The sequence below is a fragment of the Pecten maximus genome, chromosome 19 (assembly GCF_902652985.1).
Source record: "Pecten maximus chromosome 19, xPecMax1.1, whole genome shotgun sequence".
Taxonomy (NCBI): Eukaryota; Metazoa; Mollusca; class Bivalvia; order Pectinida; family Pectinidae; genus Pecten; species Pecten maximus.
This window is the reverse complement of record NC_047033.1, coordinates 15682082-15703797: the sequence shown is the minus strand read 5'-3', so window position 1 is coordinate 15703797 and position 21716 is coordinate 15682082. Positions and strand designations below refer to the sequence as shown.

The 21716-nt window shown below is 38.1% G+C and overlaps 1 protein-coding gene across 1 annotated transcript in view; it reads right to left on the bottom strand.

The window, feature by feature from the left end:
- LOC117317293 (histone-lysine N-methyltransferase SETD2-like) overlaps positions 1-21716 on the bottom strand; it is a 40420-nt gene that overhangs the window by 14813 nt on the left and 3891 nt on the right. The window contains exons 2-14 of the mRNA XM_033872078.1: positions 16751-16879; positions 16247-16298; positions 13503-13579; positions 12389-12590; positions 11818-11915; positions 11270-11420; positions 10508-10636; positions 9361-9471; positions 4344-5180; positions 3513-3579; positions 2339-2407; positions 1507-1597; positions 184-575 (exon numbers count right to left, since the gene is read on the bottom strand). Coding sequence (XP_033727969.1) covers positions 184-575; positions 1507-1597; positions 2339-2407; positions 3513-3579; positions 4344-5180; positions 9361-9471; positions 10508-10636; positions 11270-11420; positions 11818-11915; positions 12389-12590; positions 13503-13579; positions 16247-16298; positions 16751-16879 — 2405 coding nt within the window. The remainder of the gene's footprint in view (positions 1-183; positions 576-1506; positions 1598-2338; positions 2408-3512; positions 3580-4343; positions 5181-9360; positions 9472-10507; positions 10637-11269; positions 11421-11817; positions 11916-12388; positions 12591-13502; positions 13580-16246; positions 16299-16750; positions 16880-21716) is intronic.

Genomic DNA, 21716 nt, shown 5'->3' with positions numbered 1-21716 from the left:
CCCTGTTGTTGATAGTTTGACAGTGCTGTGTTAGCTTACCCTGTTGTTGAGAGTTTGACAGTGCTGTGTTAGCTTATCCTGTTGTTGACAGTGCTGTGTTAGCTTACCTTGTTGTTGACAGTTTGACAGTGCTGTGTTAGCTTACCCTGTTGTTGAGAGTTTGACAGTGCTATGTTAGCTTACCCTGTTGTTGTAAGCCCTGTTGCTGTAAACCTTGTTGTAAGCCCTGTTGCTGTAAGCCTTGTTGTAAGCCCTGTTGCTGTAAGCCTTGTTGTAAACCCTGTTGTAATTGAGCAGCTAACTGGGACACGATAGCATCGGGGGTATGGCCCTCCTGGAGTAAGGCATGGATATGAAGCTGGGCTACCTCCAGCCCATAGCCGTGCTGAACAAGTGTCTGCTGAAAGAAGAGGTAGGTAGGATCGCTGAGAAGCTGTTGTTGCTGCTGTAAGAACAGTTCTTCCTGTTGTCGTTGATGTTCAGCTACCATCTCATCGTGAGCTTTTACGTCTGCCTCAAACCGCTGCCGTCGCTGTTCCTTCGTCATCTTAGGTGGTGAAGGTAACAGTGTTTTTCTGCCAAAATAATATTCTCATCAATATCTATTTTTCTAGTCAAACTACATGAAGTTTCAAAGTTTTAAGTTTTAAACTAGTTTCCTTTTTATAAACTATGGAATGTAAATATGTAGACCTCAATTCTTACTCTGAAGGTAATTGAGATAAAACAAAATTTAACAAAAGTTCCAAACTGTCAAAAGTTTGAAAAAAAAAAATTCAAATGTGTAAAAGGATCATGCCTTACACTGGGCTGGTCCATTGGTTTAATTTTGAAACCCACCAGCTGCCCATAACAATGGAAAACAATCTCTGCATGTCTTTTGTATCACCAACTATTGTTTCAAACTCCGTTTTTGAATTGGCTCATCACAATAATTATTCAACAGCCATAGAGCTTGTAATAAACTTCAAAATTCTGGATCACTGCTTCATTTTAATCAGTTTCAATCTCAAAATACACCATAATGCACCAAAGGGCTTCTATATTTGCTGCCTGCTCCTGGCCTGCAAGTATCAGGATATGAGAGCCCGAGACCAAAAGCCCACTCCATCTACAGAAAGGTTCAAATATTTAGATTCTACAAGCCCTTCGGCCAGCTAACTCTATTTCTTATTTCTACCGTGAAACATTAGCATTGTACCACCTTTGAACTCTGTAGCACTTTTTTTTTTTTTTTTTTTTGACGGACCAATGGACAAGACTAACGCTATATATGCCTTTGAGAACCATGTTGAAGTTACACAAAAATATAATTGGATTAACAGTATATTTAAAGTAAATCATATTATGATTTGGATAGTTTCAAATTTTATTCGAGTTAAAGCCCTTTCACTGTGTGCTACAACAGTTTTATTAAATGATCATGGGGCTTTATTTTTAAGATAGCTAATACTGCTATCATGCCGATATACTTAATTCTTTCTCTACAGAAGTAGGTCCTAGTACCTGGGCTTAGAAGGGTCTTCATCTTCCTCTGTGGGAGGAGGTGGTGGGGGAGGGCGTTTTCTCTTCCTGATCCCTGAATCCCAGCCAGCAGCTGAAAAAGAACAGATTCTTGTTTATCAGAAAGGTGATGGATTTGTAGACCAGGAAAATCTGTACGAATACTTTCCAATGTTCGCCGAGACTAATAGAATCTAACATGGGTCTGTTCCGTGGACAGCGATATCTCAACCCGAGTGTATGAGTTTGGCCAGTCAGCACAAGACTTGCCGAGTGCTTGCCAGCCAAACTCTTACACGAGGGTTGAGATATCCTTGGTTGCGAAACAGACCCATGTTTGATTACTTTTCTCACACACTAGCAAGCAAATGTAATTATTTATGAAAGTTTTTCATTGCGCCATCTTCAATGCTACTTGGAATGTGTGTCAAAATTGATGACATCATCATTTACAACTTGGTTACTCAATCTAAAATGATGAAGTTACGTTATTGTGAGCAGCATGTTGACTGTCTTTACCCCCTGTATGAGATCAATTCATCTTTTCCCTATAAACCGCAGGATAACTCTGTGAAGTATGTGAAAATCACTAAACATACACATACTAGCTTCAATCTAACAGAAAACCATTAAAGTCCTGTTAAATGACAAAGTAAAAATTTACCTGATTGTATGAAACACATTTTTTCAATGTCCATATTTTTTCTTTCCTTTTTTATAACTATTTAAACAAGGAATGTAATGTATTAGTTTGAACTAGTTGATACAAAGTTGAGTTGACATAAATTAGTAAATCAATTTGATTATAGATAGAGATGATTAGAAGTACACAAACCTCGTATTCTTGTCTGGTCCTGTAAACGTTCAAACTTCTCTCGCTGGCGTTGTTTGGTGGGTCGTACATCTGTTTAAACACAATCAATCAACAAATAAATCTCAATATTCTGTAAGCATGATTAAATTTTATATACTCTATGTCTCGTCTCCAATTGACCAATTGTTTTGTAAAACATTTACCTGTAGACTCAAAGCCTTAACCTGCCATAGACTTATGTTTCTCTTTTGTTTTTTGTTTGTTTTGTTTTTATAATTTTAGGCTCCAATTAGCCCCAACCTCCAATAGATGTGGCCTTTTGTTTTTGTTTTGTATTTTGAACTATAACTTTAGGCTCGAGCCCTATCCTTCCATAGCTATAATCAGAGATTTTTTCATAACTTTACATACTCGAAATCCTAAAAAAAAAAAAAAAAAAAAACCTCCAATATTTTCCTTTTGAATATTTTTTTGAATATTTGAATTTCTGCAAATCAGCAAATGTTTCAAGCTGAAGTATTTGCTTTTAATGTTTGGTGAAATGTAGCATTGAAATTCCTCAGATTCTTGGAACATTGTTTGGCAATTTGGGTGGCACCTGATAACATTGTGTGACTATTGTGTGTGATAGGGTCACAAACCTATAAAACATTGCACATAAAACTAGACTGAAACGTCACAAAGGGCCCCCGATGTGTGTGCCTGTAATAAGTACACTACAGAACTAAAGATACATGTACATAAACTGATTTTCTATTTATTGTAACAATGACTTTGTTATGGTTTTAGCAGGAGACATTTAAAAGCCAGAAAACCAGTACATCTGATACTGATGATATAGATGTAGAGTCAATGTCCAGACTTCAAGCATGGTTCAAAGATATTTGGATAACATTGAAATACAAACTCAAACTTAACGGGACACAACAGGACACAATTGGACATGATGAGGCACAATATGTGAAAGGACGGGACACAATGGGACAGGACGGAACACAATGGGATAGGATGGAACACAATGGGATAGGATGGAACACAATGTGACAAAAGAGAACACAATGGGTAAGGATGGAACACAATATGACAGGATGGAGCACAATGTGACAGAAGAGAACACAATGGGACAGGAAGGAACACAATGGGACACAATTGAGCTGGATTGACCCCCATAAAATGGCAGCACATCTAACCATACCCAGTAACTGTCGTTCAATCCTTTTCCTTTCCTCGACCTGCTCTTTCTTTGGTATCCTGAAGATTTCCTGTAGTATAAAAACATTCAATCTGATGATCCCAATTTTCAATTGTCAGCTGATCATGAAAAGCTTTAAGGCTGTAATAGTGGACATAAATCCAATCAATGATCCCAATTTCGTTTTGATTTTACCTGTTTTTACTCAATTTAACATCAATGACAGGATTATGTGATATTAAGATATCTGGTAGGTTAAATAATTATACATTTTAAAAATAGAATTTACTTCTAATATGAAAAACTTAAATGACATTATTTACAGGAAGATTTTAAGTAATGCTAGATTTAGGCTAAAATCTTACAACAGATGATGTCAACGAGGGTATATACATCTGTCCCTCTGAATGCCGTCCTCTATTTATAAAACCCAGAATCCCAGGAGTACCGTGTACACAGGGAGGCCAAGTATCATTTAGATTATTAGACTGCAAGCTGATCTTGAATAATTCTACAAGTTTGACCCATTTTCAAATAAACGTTTTTTAACAAATGTTTCATTTTGACCCATGTTAAATAATTTGTTAAAAATCCTACAAGCTTGACCAATGTTTCATACATAAATATTGTTTAGAACAATTCTACAGGTTTTGCACAATATTTTCATACACATATACCTGACATTCCATTTTAAAAAATTATGAAATTTATTGAATTTAATATAGGGTTATTGAATCTTCTCATCTAAAATTTGAGTTTCTTCTTCTGACACGTCCAGGGTATCAACACAAGACCTTTGGATCAATGACTAGCCACAGATGAGAACATAAATACCTTGAGGTCACTCCAGTGTTGTAACAGATCCTCAGCCAAGGACACTACATCGTCTTTGGGCTCAGAAGAGTCACATTCTGTCACATTGTCTTTTTCTTCCTCATCTTTGCTCAAGTTTAACTCCATTTCAGACGAGGATGAACTAGAGGAAGAACTATCTGCCGCCACTTTGTCAGTGGGAGTTTCAGATTTACCGTCACTAGAGTCCGCAGCTGTCACAGTTGTCTCACTATCCATACACTTTATTGCACTATTTTTTTCTGACGACAGTTTGTCGTCATTTTCTGTTGAGTCAATTTTCGGTTCCTGAGTAATCTTCTCCTCCTGGCTGTTAGAGGCAGCACAACTTTCCGACACTTCACTATCTGTTGCTTGTGCGAGAGGATCCTGTTTGTCTATAACTTGTCTACACAAGACAGACACACCATCCTTCTTGCTGGAACGCAGTACACGCTTCTTTGAACTTTCCGTGCTAGGTGGACTGTCGAAGTCTGTGTATAAATCATTGCCCACTAGATCACTAAAACTATCAGAGTTACTAGTTCTCGATTCATTATCCGAGCTAGAGGCATCTTCTAATGCGAATTTCACTTTCTTTTTGCCTGATTTACTCTCCTTGGCTGTGGTAATGGATAAAATTGAGGTAGGTTTTTCCTTTGAGGAAATGGGCGGAGTTGAAGGAGTCACTTGACCAATAGGAGGAGTAGATGATATCACATGACTGGAACTTTCCTCAGAATTATCTTTCTCTGCCAGTTTCTGAATTATGGCTAGAATTTTACTGTCTTTTAGAATTGTTTTGTTGGTGATTGGCAAGATTTTCAAGGTAGAAAGTATCTACAAATAAAGAAGCAAATATAAGTACAATGACGTGTCATTTTTTGTTTAACAACAATCATGCAAATTTGATAATTAAAGGTGAGAACTAGAAAAGGAGCAGCTTCTGAGATTATCCTGAGATATTTATATGACCCAGTATTTCATGGTTGGGGCATATAGATATTTTTCTTTTCTTTTTATCAACAAATTTTGCTTTTATTTAATTGCTCATCAAAATATGCTTTAACATGTCTTATATCATCTGAAGACTAGGTTGTGAATTTTGAAAGGAATTCTTGTCAAGAATAAAAACAGGAATGAAGAATCATGTTTATATCTAAAATTTGACTGCTTAATGTCCTGGCAACAACCTGGATCATGTATAGTGTACATGTAGGATGGTGTTTGCTGTGGGCTGAACATCTTCGTAACATCCACTGCCATGTTAAGACCGATGCTTAGGGCCAACAAAACAGTTAGAAACAGTAGGCAGGAAGGAAAAGATTAAAGGGGACAGTAGATCAACCGAGGTCTCTTTGATGTTTGGTTTGTTTTTGTTTAAAGTCCTATTAACAGCCAGGGTCATTTAAGGACGTGCCAGGTTTTAGAGGTGGAGGAAAGCCGGAGTACCCGGAGAAAAACCACCGGCCTACAGTCAGTACCTGGCAACTGCCCCACGTAGGTTTCAAACTCGCAACCCAGAGGTGGAGGGCTAGTGATAAAGTGTCGGGACACCTTAACCACTCGGCCACCGCGGCCCCTCTCTTTGATGTCTCCTCATTGGAAGACAATCCACAATTTGCCAGGTAACACATTTTAGTTGCTTCCTTTGATCAAAACACAATGTCTTCTTTTAAAGATGCAGCGACACCATTCTGGCCGAGGGGAAGGGGGGTGGGGATAATTAGGGAGATACAGCAGCGACACCATTCTGGTCGAGGGGAAGGGGGTGGGGATAATTAGGGAGATACAGCAGCGACACCATTCTGACCGAGGGGAAGGGGGGTGGGGATAATTAGGGAGATACAGCAGCGACACCATTCTGGCCGAGGGGAAGGGGGGTGGGGATAATTAGGGAGATACAGCAGCGACACCATTCTGGTCGAGGGGAAGGGGGGTGGGGATAATTAGGGAGATACAGCAGCGACACCATTCTGGACCGAGGGGAAGGGGGGTGGGGATAATTAGGGAGATACAGCAGCGACACCATTCTGGCCGAGGGGAAGGGGGGTGGGGATAATTAGGGAGATACAGCAGCGACACCATTCTGGCCGAGGGGAAGGGGGGTGGGGATAATTAGGGAGATACAGCAGCGACACCATTCTGGCCGAGGGGAAGGGGGTGGGGTTTGGGGATAAAAATTTTGGGGGGGGGGGGGGGATAAAGGGGGTAAAAAACCATTTGCCGAGGGGAAAAGGGGGGGGGGGGATAATTAGGGGATACCGGCCCCAAAGGCCCGGGGGGGGGGGGGGGGGCATGAATCATCAGATGGAACACAATGGGACAGGATGGAACACAATGGGACCCAATGGGACAGGATGGAATACAACGGGACAGGATGGAACACAATGGGACAGGATGGAACACAATGGGACAGGATGGAACACAATGGAGTAGGATGGAACACAATGGGACAGGATGGAACACAATGGGACAGGAAGGAACACAATGGGATAGAATGGAACACAATGGGACAGGATGGAACACAATGGGACAGGAAGGAACACAACAGGATTGGATGGAACACAATGGGACAGAATGGAACACAATGGGATAGGATGGAACACAATGGGACAGAATGGAACACAATGGAGTAGGATGGAACACAATGGGATAGGATGAAACACAATGGAACACAATTGAGCTGGATTGACCTCCATAAAATGGCAGCACATTATAACCATACCCAGTAACTGTCGTTCAATCCTTTTCCTTTCCTCGACCTGCTCTTTCTTTGGTATCCTGAAGATTTCCTGTAGTATAAAAACATTAAATCTGATGATGATTTACTTGTCAGCTGAAAAGTTGTAAGGCTGTAATAGTAGACATAAATCCAATTAAACAATGATCCCAATTGCGTTTTGATTTTACCTGTTTTTACTCAATTTAACATCAATGACAGGATTATGTGATATTAAGATATCTGGTAGGTTAAATAATTAAACATTTTAAAAATAGAATTTACTTCTAATATGAAAAACTTAAATGACATAATTTACAGGAAGATTTTAAGTAATGCTAGATTTAGGCTAAAATCTTACAACAGATGATGTCAACGAGGGTATATACATCTGTCCCTCTGAATGCCGTCCTCTATTTATAAAACCCAGAATCCCAGGAGTACCGTGTACACAGGGAGGCCAAGTATCATTTAGATTATTAGACTGCAAGCTGATCTTGAATAATTCTACAAGTTTGACCCATTTTCAAATAAATGTTTTTTAACAAATGTTTCATTTTGACCCATGTTAAATAATTTGTTAAAAATCCTACAAGCTTGACCAATGTTTCATACATAAATATTGTTTAGAACAATTCTACAGGTTTTGCACAATATTTTCATACACATATACCTGACATTTCTTTTTGAAAATTATGAAATTTATTGAATTTAATATGGGGTTATTGAATCTTCTCATCTAAAATTTGAGTTTCTTCTTCTGACACGTCCAGGGTATCAACACAAGACCTTTGGATCAATGACTAGCCACAGATGAGAACATAAATACCTTGAGGTCACTCCAGTGTTGTAACAGATCCTCAGCCAAGGACACTACATCGTCTTTGGGCTCAGAAGAGTCACATTCTGTCACATTGTCTTTTTCTTCCTCATCTTTGCTCAAGTTTAACTCCATTTCAGACGAGGATGAACTAGAGGAAGAACTATCTGCGGCCACTTTGTCAGTGGGAGTTTCAGATTTACCGTCACTAGAGTCCGCAGCTGTCACAGTTGTCTCACTATCCATACACTTTATTGCACTATTTTTTTCTGACGACAGTTTGTCGTCATTTTCTGTTGAGTCAATTTTCGGTTCCTGAGTAATCTTCTCCTCCTGGCTGTCAGAGGCAGCACAACTTTCCGACACTTCACTATCTGTTGCTTGTGCGAGAGGATCCTGTTTGTCTATAACTTGTCTACACAACACAGACACACCATCCTTCTTGCTGGAACGCAGTACACGCTTCTTTGAACTTTCCGTGCTAGGTGGACTGTCGAAGTCTGTGTATAAATCATTGCCCACTAGATCACTAAAACTATCCGAGTTACTAGTTCTTGATTCATTATCCGAGCTAGAGGCATCTTCTAATGCGAATTTCACTTTCTTTTTGCCTGATTTACTCTCCTTGGCTGTGGTAATGGATAAAATTGAGGTAGGTTTTTCCTTTGAGGAAATGGGCGGAGTTGAAGGAGTCACTTGACCAATAGGAGGAGTAGATGATATCACATGACTGGAACTTTCCTCAGAATTATCTTTCTCTGCCAGTTTCTGAATTATGGCTAGAATTTTACTGTCTTTTAGAATTGTTTTGTTGGTGATTGGTAAGATTTTCAAGGTAGAAAGTATCTACAAAAAAAGAAGCAAATATAAGTACAATGACGTGCCATTTTTTGTTGAACAACAATCATGCAAATTTGATTATTTAAGAATAAGAACTAGAAATGAGCAGCTTCTGAGATTATCCTGAGATATTTATATGACCCAGTATTTCATGGTTGGGTCATATAGATATTTTTCTTTTCTTTTTATCAACTAATTTTGCTTTTATTTAATTGCTCATCAAAATATGCTTTAACATATCTTATATCATCTGAAGACTAGGTTGTGAATTTTGAAAGGAATTCTTGTCAAGAAAAAAAATAAGAATGAAGAATCATGTTTATATCTAAAATTTGATTGCTTATAATGTCCTGGCAACAACCTGGATCATGTATAGTGTACATGTAGGATGGTGTTTGCTGGGGGCTGAACATCTTCGAAACATCCAAGTGAAGTTATTCGATTATTGATGACGTCAATAACAATTGCAGCTCGGGTCAAAGTTTGAATTCTTGACCAATCAAAAGACCAGAAGGTCATATTCCACTAGTGGAATATAACATATATGTATCCAACAGTCAGCACATTTATACAATGGCTTGAGAGTGGAATAACACAGGGTATTGTGGTAGAAATGTTGTTCTCTAATCCCCTCTCACCTGCATCTTGACATCTGGAGCGTCGTCCCGAAGGTCTACAATCCAGGTCCACAGAAGTTCTAGACCGTGGTAGTCCAGGAACAGGCGTAGACAATTCCTCTCAGTTGTCACCTGACATAGAATACAAAATTAGTGCAGGCAATGAGTGCATCATATCATAATGATTATTTATAATCAGTAATCAAAGTTTAGTTAACAAGACCTCCTACAATTTCATCAATATATCCTCAGCTTTAAGTTTTCCATAAAAAAAAACTGTTACAGAATTTAAGGAAAAATCCATAAATAAGATTTCCCGCTTAAATTCATAATGCTTAATTGCCCGCTTGGCCGTGGAAAATTTAAGTGAAATTCCAGAAGTTCTGGAATAGTGATGAGACTGGGACCTGAACTGTTTACTCTATTACATTTGAATTTGATGAAAAGGAATTTATGTTTAATTTGACTTTCCAAGCTAGGTGTAGTATGCTGACACAGGATATTTTTTTTATAGCGGGATGTCCATTTCTTTTGGTTTTGTATTGTTTTACAGCCCATCGACAGATGGAGTCATTTTGATGTCTATTTAAAACATCTTGTTGACCATGTTATTTACAGGGTGCATTTGATACAGAACACACAATAATGACTAACAAAATAGCATGGCACTTCATTGTGATTTCCTTTTTCCTTTTGTAGAAACTAATTTACAAAGGGAAGAGCATAATTTGACTCAATAATCATTGAGAACTACGAGATGTATGTCAAAATCAAAGATGTAAACAGATCTCCTAAACCAAATTGTTTGGGTTTTGGGATGGAAACACAATATCTTCCTGTTGTTTTATATTTATGTGTGTATTTCACTATAAGTAAACTTAACAGAAACTAATAGAACATGTAAATCTACCTTACAGCCATAGAAGTGACCCCTTATATTTTTACAGGATGCTGATCCCAGTAGCCCCAAATTCCACAAAACATAAAAATCCCTTCTATTTTTGCTAGTTAGAAATGGTCCTGATTTTTATTACAGTTAAAAAGAAATAATTAAATTTAAAACAGTTGTATTTTCATTAATCACAAACATTGAACAGGTAAAAAAAAGGCAGTGTGTTTGCTAGTTAGAAATGGCCCAGTTGTCATTAATAGGAAATGGTGTTTTTACCTGCAGGACGTTGAGCAGTGTAAGGCGGTGCTCGGCGTCCTCAGCGCGGACCATCAGACGACATAGTGTTAGGACATTCTCCGTACTCATCAAACCTTGTGATGTCATCTCCTCTAGCTCCTGCTCCAGCTAAACGATCATAATTTTAAAATAATTATTTCAGCAAATATTTCTTAAAAAGTCAATTCTATGGATTGTGCTTTTTATAGTCATCCTGTAATTATCTCCCCTTACACTATGCAGAATTGAGATTTTACCATTCTAGTTTCAATTACTTGTATAGTGTGTCACAGCCCTGTGACTTTTAAAAAGTGGAGTGATTATAAGCTTAAACGGAGGCCCTTTTGTACAGTTTGTGTGAACTGATGAAAAATGGCAGCACATTTCAATTTTTATGCTTGGAGAAAAAGCTTCTCTGTGGTAACTAAAATATTTATTTTTTAATGTAATCTGACAAAAAAACACAGAAATTTGTCACACTGTTATCATTTTACAATACAGCACAATAAACAAGCTGACACGTTTTAACAAACACCATTTGAAGATCTATTCAAATTGATAATGGATTCTCCAAATTCTGTGTTACCCATAGATAAAATAAGATTGTTAAGCTTTATGTTTCTGTTAAATAATGGAAGATTAATTCATTGTTGTTTTTGTTTTTTGAAATATAAATTTGCAAGAATAAGCAGCTTTAAAGAAACTTTCTTAAATGCTTAATCTTCAATGTTGGAGATAGATTAACTTGTATGATTTTCTTACCTCATCCTCGAAGAGTTCCTGTTTAGTCTTTTTCTCCTCCTCTTCCACTTCCTCCTCTCGCTTGCGTCCTTTTGTGACCGGAGTATTCTTAGTAGAACCAATGAATCCACGACATTTTTCTGTCCCACAAAAACACTTCTGTGCTTCCTTCCTAAAAACATAGAATTCTACTTTTAAAAACACTTTTAACAACAGTTTTTACTACGCTAGCTAAACACCAGCATACCAGTACCTCCCAAAATAATTAAATAATTATAGAGAATACCCCAGTATTCTGCCCTAATATCACAGAACCCAAAAATTCTGAACTGTTTCGGTTGTTTTTTTCTGAAGACTTTTGGGGATTTAAATTACTTCATAGTTAAGCTAAATTCTCAATTTGTAGTTATTTCCTAAAATTCCCTTCTCAATTCCGTTTGGTCACCCTAAAATGTTACAAAAAGGATCAATTTCAAACATTGAAAAAAGGCCTGTGTGTCTATCTCCATACTGGGAAATATCTCACAACAGGTAAGATTAATGATATATAGAGCATGTAACAAACTTACCCATAAAGCTCGAACTGATAGTCGAAGGTTAATTCTTCGTTAGCCTCAACATGTTTACGGGCATAAAATCCTACCCTTAGGGCCCCGTTCACTGTCCACTGAAATCATGCAAAGGTCAGAGTTGAATCATAGAAGGGTCAGAGTTCAATTATGGAAAGGTCAGGGTTCATACCATGTCTAGGAAAGAATTCTACACAGAGGCTCTGTTAGATCATGGAAGAGTAAGAGTTCAAACAATATCTGAGAAAGAATTCTACACAAAATGACATTTGTTATTTAGTATTTGGAATTGTTTGCTTCCAATGTATTAATACTTATAGGAAAATGTTTGCATCCAATAACATAAACTCTTGTGACCTTGAAATTGGGTTCAAGGTCAATAAGTAAACGTCGATGGACTTTTACTGAATCAAGCTGAATCAAGCTATAAGACAAATACCAGTATCCCAGCTTAAAGACCTACTTTCACATTGAAGGTGAGTAAAGGTCGTTGTGTCTTAAAACAAATTTGATAACCTGATGTGATACAGTCAGAAGACGTTCATCTCTGAGAAGGTAGAAAAAAATATACCTTCTGTGTTTCACAGTTGGGGTCACAGCTGTGATTGATGAAACGCGAGATGTTTCCCCGTGACGTAGCGTCAATGACCTCGTCCGCATTAAGGGCCATGAAGTAGTAATGTTGCTGTGCTGTCTTGGCGTATTGTTTGGTTCGACTCTTAAACTGACGGTAGTCTAGTACCTCTCCCACATACTCCATCACAAACTGGCCACTAGAAGATTGAAAATGGTCAAACTTTAGTAATATCTAAATACAGTCAAACCTCATTATCTTGAACTCCAATTACTCAAAAACTTTAGTTTGAACAGCAAAAATTGTACGTGAAATATATTTGGTTACCTTGAAAATTCAGGATTTCACGAGTTTTTTCATGACCCCATTGACTTTGAGTAACGAGATTCAACTGTAGCCAACATATCACGTTAAACTTACTAAATGTTACAAAGTACACTTCAAACGTTGACATAAATGGTTAAATATTCAAATATTACACCTGTCACGTTAAAAGATATTACCAGATCAACAACACATATTGGACAAGATGGCTAAATACTTCTGATTTTTTGTTTAAAGATAATCATGCAATATGAGAGGGGGTCAAACAGATGTACCACATATCCCCTCAAGAGTAGTAAATAGTGTACATTGTATGTGGTTATACATAAATATATCATTTTCTGTAGAAAAGATTTCTAAAGCAGTACATTTCACACATAGACCTTGACTGATAACCATCAAATAAGGTAATAACTTGATGTTTTGACCCTATGGTGTAAATATAAACATATTCTTGTGAGCAGTTTCTGAATATCTTGTACAGACACTTTTGTGTTTATGTTTGACATTTTAATCATGTCGGAAGACTGCCAAATCTTACGACTCGCACATCCACACACACTAAAGTCAATAACACCAGCACAGACAAGTTAATTACTTTACATCTCTTCACTAAAAAGGGATAAATATAAACACAAATGGATAGTACTATTCCAAGATGCTTTCCTGTAACTGAATATGATTGAGAGAATTTGATGATAGCAATAGGTCATATTGACCCTTTAGGCCTTTGACCCTAAAAATACCACGTCAACTTGTTGGTACAAAATGTGTAACTAATACATACGGTATAAGTTCCTCATTAGTCTTCAGGCCAAATCCCTTCCAAGATGTCCTGAAGGGTTCCACATCAGAGTATTGTTTCTGAAATAATCAAGTAAGATGTAAATGAAGAATCGCCAATTGTTCAAAATCTGATGGGATCTTAATAAGTCCTACATCAACTTCAGTAGATATCAGCTATCCCTACACAATACCACAAAATCTAACAGGATCTTAATCAGTCCTACATAAACTTCAGTATATATCATCAGCTATCCCTACACAACACCACAAAATCTAACAGGATCTTAATTAGTCCTACATCAACTTCAGTATATATCATCAGCTATCCCTACACAATACCACAAAATCTAACAGGATCTTAATTAGTCCTACATAAACTTCAGTTATAGATATCATCAGCTATCCCTACACAACACCACAAAATCTGATGGGATTTTAATTAGTCCTACATAAACTTCAGTATATATCATCAGCTATCCCTACCCAACACCACAAAATCTAACAGGATCTTAATTAGACCTACATCAACTTCAGTTATAGATATCATCAGCTATCCCTACATAACACCACAAAATCTGATGGGATCTTAATTAGTCCTACATCAACTTCAGTATATATCATCAGCTATCCCTACACAATACCACAAAATCTAACAGGATCTTAATCAGTCCTACATCAACTTTAGTATATATCATCAGCTATCCCTACACAACACCACAAAATCTGACGGGATCTTAATTAGTCCTACATAAACTTCAGTTATAGATATCATCAGCTATCCCTACACAACACCACAAAATCTGATGGGATCTTAATTAGTCCTACATAAACTTCAGTATATATCATCAGCTATCCCTACCCAACACCACAAAATCTAACAGGATCTTAATTAGTCCTACATCAACTTCAGTTATAGATATCATCAGCTATCCCTACACAACACCACAAAATCTGATGGGATCTTAATTAGTCCTACATCAACTTCAGTATATATCATCAGCTATCCCTACACAACACCACAAAATCTGATGGGATCTTAATTAGTCCTACATCAACTTCAGTATATATCATCAGCTATCCCTACACAACACCACAAAATCTGATGGGATCTTAATTAGTCCTACATCAACTTCAGTATATATCATCAGCTATCCCTACACAACACCACAAAATCTAACGGGATCTTATTTAGTCCTACATCAACTTCAGTATATATCATCAGCTATCCCTACACAACACCACACAATCTAACAGGATCTTATTTAGTCCTACATCAACTTCAGTATATATCATCAGCTATCCCTACACAATACCACACAATCTATGTGTAGCTTTGTGCTCTTTGAAAGACAGATATCGGTTACTGCAATTGTTTTTGTCAGGATCCAATTACTTTAAACTATTTCTTACCTTGATACAGAACATGGTAATTATTAAGGAAGATATACAAGGATCCAACTCCATGGATCTCCACAGGACTTGTTGGAACATACCCCAAGGGTAAGAGAAGTGTTTAAGAGCTGAACCCTTGGATATTGAGCATATGGATGTTCTTTACACATCAACATTCTCTTGGTATGCATATTACTACAAAATAGTACTCTTACTATTCAACACAACTTGTATGCTAACCTTAATATCTTGTATCCCAACCTTAACCCAACTTGTATCCTAACCTTACACAACTTGTATCCTAACCTTAACACAACTTGTATCCTAACCTTAACACAACTTGTATCCTGACCTTACACAACTTGTATCCTAACCTTACACAACTTGTATGCTAACCTTACACAACTTGTATCCTAACCTTACACAACTTGTATCCTAACCTTAACACAACTTGTATCCTAACCTTACACAACTTGTATCCTAACCTTACACAACTTGTATCCTAACCTTAACACAACTTGTATCCTAACCTCAACACAACTTGTATCCTAACCTTAACACAATTTGTATCCTAACCGTACACAACCTGCATCCTAACCTTAACACAACTTGTATCCTAACCTTACACAACTTGTATCCTAACCTTACACAACTTGTATCCTAACCTTAACACAACTTGTAATCTAACCTTACACAACTTGTAACCTTAACACAACTTGTAGTCTAACTTTAACACAACTTGTATCCTAACCTTAACACAACTTGTATCCTAACCTTAACACAACTTGTAATCTAACCTTACACAACTTGTAACCTTAACACAACTTGTATCCTAACCTTAACATCTTGTATCCTAACCTCAACACAACTTGTATCCTAACCTTAACACAACTTGTATCCTAACCTCAACACAACTTGTATCCTAACCTTAACACAACTTGTATCCTAACCTTAACACAACTTGTATCCTAACCTTAACCCAACTTGTATCCTAACCTTACACAACCTGCATCCTAACCTTAACACAACTTGTATCCTAACCTCAACACAACTTGTATCCTAACCTTAACACAACTTGTATCCTAACCTTAACACAACTTGTATCCTAACCTCAACACAACTTGTATCCTAACCTTACACAACTTGTATCCTAACCTTAACACAACTTGTATCCTAACCTTACACAACTTGTATCCTAACCTTACACAACTTGAATCCTAACCTTAACACAACTTGTATCCTAAAACCATTTTAAAACTGATGATAAATACAAGACGATAGTTTTCTGGCCATATTTTCAAAGCGACTTTGTTACTTAAAATTGGCTACATGTCAAATCAAAAAAGGTCTTACCTTCTGAATTCTTTTGTTGGTGCAGTATTCCCCACACTGGCAACGAGACCCACTACAAAAAAAATAATAATAATAAAATTAATCATAGTGAAAATAGCATAAACTTAATGGTGTCCCTTTTTCTATTGTCTCATTAACAGTCAGGGTCATTTTGAGGCAAAGTATCTTTGTAGTAGCTGATGGCTACCTCAATGAACAATATTTGGAAGAACATATGGAAGGATTGTCACAGGTTATCTCAACAAATAGGGTGAAGTGCCTTGCCTAAGGAAACAACACACTAGTTTAGAATGGCCTGGTATGTCCACTTTATTGAGAAAGACAAACTGCCCACAACAGTTAAGAAAGGCCTGATATGACTAACTGCCCTAAGTAAGGAATGGTGGGTTATTTCCCCAGATGCTCTATGGACTGAGCTATTGTGGTCGCTTCCAGCACAGAAATTGCTGAAATAAGATTACCCCTAAATGTGTTTGATTACAGTACATTGTACAGGATACTTACCACTCTATGTACAGCATGCGGTTGAGACAGTCTTCTCCACAAGCAATCAGTCCCATCTCGCGGTCCTCCACAGAGGCTGTACAGTCACACAACATGCGTCGCACCTCCTTCATTTTCTTTGATTTCTTCCTGAAATCACAGAGAACAACCGACTTTATATTAAACTTAAATTAGCAGATACACTACCATGAATGGTAGCGTTGAGTTCATACCACCACAATCATTTGGATGGATAAAGAGGGAACAAAAACAAGAGATCCCAGAGGGATCTTGGCGCCCACCATTGAATGATCTTTATAGGTTCCATGTCAGATTGATCTTTTCCCTACTTTTCCCTTCCTCTAAGTCTTACTTATCTGTCTAAATTCAGAAACAGCCCTCTAGTACTTTTCAAACAAGGGGAACCTATATACAGAATTTAAGATTTAGCTATAATGGCTGTCTGTCGGCCATGTTGTTTTCGTATTGGTCCCAATATGCAAAACTAGGCACTGAGGGGAACCTACATATGAAATTTGAAAAAGATCCCTTCAGTACTTTCACAGAAATAGCGATAACAAACTTCAATTGTCAAAATCCGAAATGGCTGCCTGTCGGCCATGTTGTTTTCTGATTAGTCTCAAAATGCAATATGCATAACTAGGCACCGACGGGAACATGCATATGAAATTTTAGAAAGATCCCTTCAGTACTTTCTGAGAAATAGCGATAACAAACTTCAATTGTCAAAATCCAAGATGGCTGCCTGTCAGCCATGTTGTTTTCTGATTGGTCTCAAAATGCAATATGCATAACTAGGCACTGAGGGGAACCTGCATATGAAATTTCAGAAAGATCCCTTCATTACTTTCACAGAAATAGCGATAACAAACTTTAATTGTCAGAATCCAAGATGGCTGCCTGTCGGCCATGTTGTTTTCTGATTGGTCTCAAAATGCAATATGCATAACCAGGCATAAAGAGGAACCTGCATATGAAATTTGAGAAAGATCCCTTCAGTACTTTCACAGAAATAGCGATAACAAACTTCAATTGTCAAAATCCAAGATGGCTGCCTGTCGGCCATTTTGTTTTCCGATTGGTCCCAAAATGCAATATGCATAACTAGGCACCAAAGGGAACCTACATATGAAATTTGAGAAAGATCCCTTCAGTACTTCCTCAGAAATAGCGTTAACAAACTCCAATTGTCAAAATCCAAGATGGCTGCCTGTCGGCCATGTTGTTTTCCGATTGGTCCCAAAATGAAATATGCATAACTAGGCACAGAAGGGAACCTACATATGAAATTTGAGAAAGATCCCTTCAGTACTTCCTCAGAAATAGCGATAACAAATTCCAATTGTCAAAATCCAAGATGGCTGCCTGTCGGCCATGTTGTTTTCTGATCGGTCCCAAATGCAATATGCACAACTAGGCACCAAGAGGAACCTACATATGAAATTTGAGAAAGATCCCTCCAGTACTTTCTCAGAAATAGAGATAACAAACTTACAATTGTCAAAATCCAAGATGGCTGCCTGTCGGCCATGTTGTTTTCTGATCGGTCCCAAAATGCAATATGCATAACTAGGCACCAAGGGGAACCTACATATGAAATTTGAGAAAGATCCCTTCAATACTTTCTCAGAAATAGAGATAACAAACTTCAATTGACAAAATCCAAGATGGCTGCCTGTCGGCCATGTTGTTTTCCGATTGGTCCCAAAATGCAATATGCATAACTAGGCACCAAGGGGAACCTACATATGAAATTTGAGAAAGATCCCTTCAACACTTTCTCAGAAATAGAGATAACAAACTTCAATTGACAAAATCCAAGATGGCTGCCTGTCGGCCATTTTGTTTTCCGATTGGTCCCAAAATGCAATATGCATAACTAGGCACCAAAGGGAACCTACATATGAAATTTGAGAAAGATCCCTTCAGTACTTCCTCAGAAATAGCGTTAACAAACTCCAATTGTCAAAATCCAAGATGGCTGCCTGTCGGCCATGTTGTTTTCCGATTGGTCCCAAAATGAAATATGCATAACTAGGCACAGAAGGGAACCTACATATGAAATTTGAGAAAGATCCCTTCAGTACTTCCTAAGAAATAGCGATAACAAATTCCAATTGTCAAAATCCAAGATGGCTGCCTGTCGGCCATGTTGTTTTCTGATCGGTCCCAAATGCAATATGCACAACTAGGCACCAAGAGGAACCTACATATGAAATTTGAGAAAGATCCCTTCAATACTTTCTCAGAAATAGAGATAACAAACTTACAATTGTTAAAATCCAAGATGGCTGCCTGTCGGCCATGTTGTTTTCTGATCGGTCCCAAAATGCAATATGCATAACTAGGCACCAAGGGGAACCTACATATGAAATTTGAGAAAGATCCCTTCAATACTTTCTCAGAAATAGAGATAACAAACTTCAATTGACAAAATCCAAGATGGCTGCCTGTCGGCCATGTTGTTTTCCGATGGGTCCCAAAATGCAATATGCACAACTAGGCACCAAGGGGAACCTACAAATGAAATTTGAGAAAGATCCCTTCAACACTTTCTCAGAAATAGAGATAACAAACTTCAATTGTCAAAATCCAAGATGGCTGCCTGTCGGCCATGTTGTTTTCCGATGGGTCCCAAAATGCAATATGCACAACTAGGCACCAAGGGGAACCTACATATGAAATTTGAGAAAGATCCCATCAGCACTTTCTCAGAAATAGCGATAACAAGAATTGTTTACGGACGGAGGGACGGACGGACGGACGGACGGACGGACGGACGGAGGGACGGACGGACGGACGACGGACCACGGACGCAGGGCGATTTGAACAGCCCACCATCTGATGATGGTGGGCTAAAAATCAACAAAACTGCACTGTAGATATTTGGACTTAAACAAGAGATCCCAGAGGGATCTTGGCGCCCACCATTGAATGATCTTTATAGGTTCTATGTCAGATTGATCTTTTCTCTACTTTTCCCTTCCTCTAAGTCTTACTAATCTGTGTAAATTCAGAAACAGCCCTCTAGTACTTTTCAAACAAGGGGAATCTATATATATAAAATTTAAGATTTAGCGATAATGGCTGTCTGTCGGCCATGTTGTTTTCGGATTGGTCCCAATATGAAAAACTAGGCACTGAGGGGAACCTACATATGAAATTTGAGAAAGATCCCTTCAGTACTTTCTCAGAAATAGCGATAACAAACTTCAATTGTCAAAATCCAAGATGGCTGCCTGTCGGCCATGTTGTTTTCTGATCAGTCTCAAAATGCAATATGCATAACAAGGCACCAAGAGGAACCTACATATGAAATTTGAGAAAGATCCCTTCAGTACTTTCTGAGAAAACAGCGATAACAAACTTCAATTGTCAAAATCCAAGATGGCTGCCTGTCGGCCATGTTGCTTTCTGTTTAGTCTCAAAATGTAATATGCATAACTAAGCACCGAGGGGAACCTGCATATGAAATTTCAGAAAGATCCCTTCATTACTTTCTGAGAAATAGCGATAACAATCTTCAATTGTCAAAATCCAAGATGGCTGCCTGTCGGCCATGTTGTTTTCTGATCAGTCTCAAAATGCAATATGCATAACTAGGCACCGAGGGGAACCTGCATATGAAATTTGAGAAAGATCCCTTCATTACTTTCTGAGAAATAGCGATAACAAACTTCAATTGTCAAAATCCAAGATGGCTGTCTGTCGGCCATCTTGTTTTCCGATCGGTCTCAAAATGCAATATGCATAACTAGGCACCAAGAGGAACCTACATATTAAATTTGAGAAAGATCCCTTCAGTACTTTCTGAGAAATAGCGATAATAAACTTCAATTGTCAAAATCCAAGATGGCTGCCTGTCGGCCATCTTGTTTTCCGATTGGTCTCAAAATTCAATATGCATAACTAGGCACCAAGGGGAACCTACATATGAAATTTGAGAAAGATCCCTTCAGTACTTTCTGAGGATTAGCGATAACAAGAATTGTTTACGGACGGACGGACGGACGGAGGGACGGACGGACGGACGGAGGGACGGACGACGGACCACGGACGCAGGGCGATTTGAATAGCCCACCATCTGATGATGGTGGCCTAAAAATTTGAGATTTAACGATAATGGCTGTTTGTTTGTCAGGTTGTTTTCAGGACAGACTGGTCCAAAAATGCAATACAATGGACCAAGGGGAACCTACTTATGAAATTTGAGAAAGATCCCTTCAGTACTTTCTCAGAAATAGCGATAACAAACTTCAACTGTCAAAATCCAAGATGGCTGCCTGTCGGCCATGTTGTTTTCAGATTGGTCTCAAAATGCAATATGCATAACTAGGCACCAAGGGGAACCTAGATATGAAATTTGAGAAAGATCCCTTCAGTGCTTTCTCAGAAATAGTGATAACAAACTTCAATTGTCAAAATCCAAGATGGCTGCCTGTCTGCCATGTTGTTATCCAATTGGTCTCAAAATGCAATATGCATAACTAGGCACCAAGGGGAACCTCCATATGAAATTTGAGAAAGATCCATTCAGTACTTTCTCAGAAATAGTGATAACAAACTTCAATTGTCAAAATCCAAGATGGCTGCCTGTCGGCCATGTTGTTTTCCGATTAGTCTCAAATCGCAATATGCATAACAAGGCACCAAGGGGAACCTACATATGAAATTTGAGAAAGATCCCTTCAGTACTTTCTCAGAAATAGCGATAACAAACTTCAATTGTCAAAATCCAAGATGGCTGCCTGTCGGCCATGTTGTTTTCAGATTGGTCTCAAAATGCAATATGCATAACTAAGCACCAAGGGGAACCTCCATATGAAATTTGAGAAAGATCCCTTCAGTGCTTTCCCAGAAATAGTGATAACAAACTTCAATTGTCAAAATCCAAGATGGCTGCCTGTCTGCCATGTTGTTATCCGATTGGTCTCAAAATGCAATATGCATAACTAGGCACCAAGGG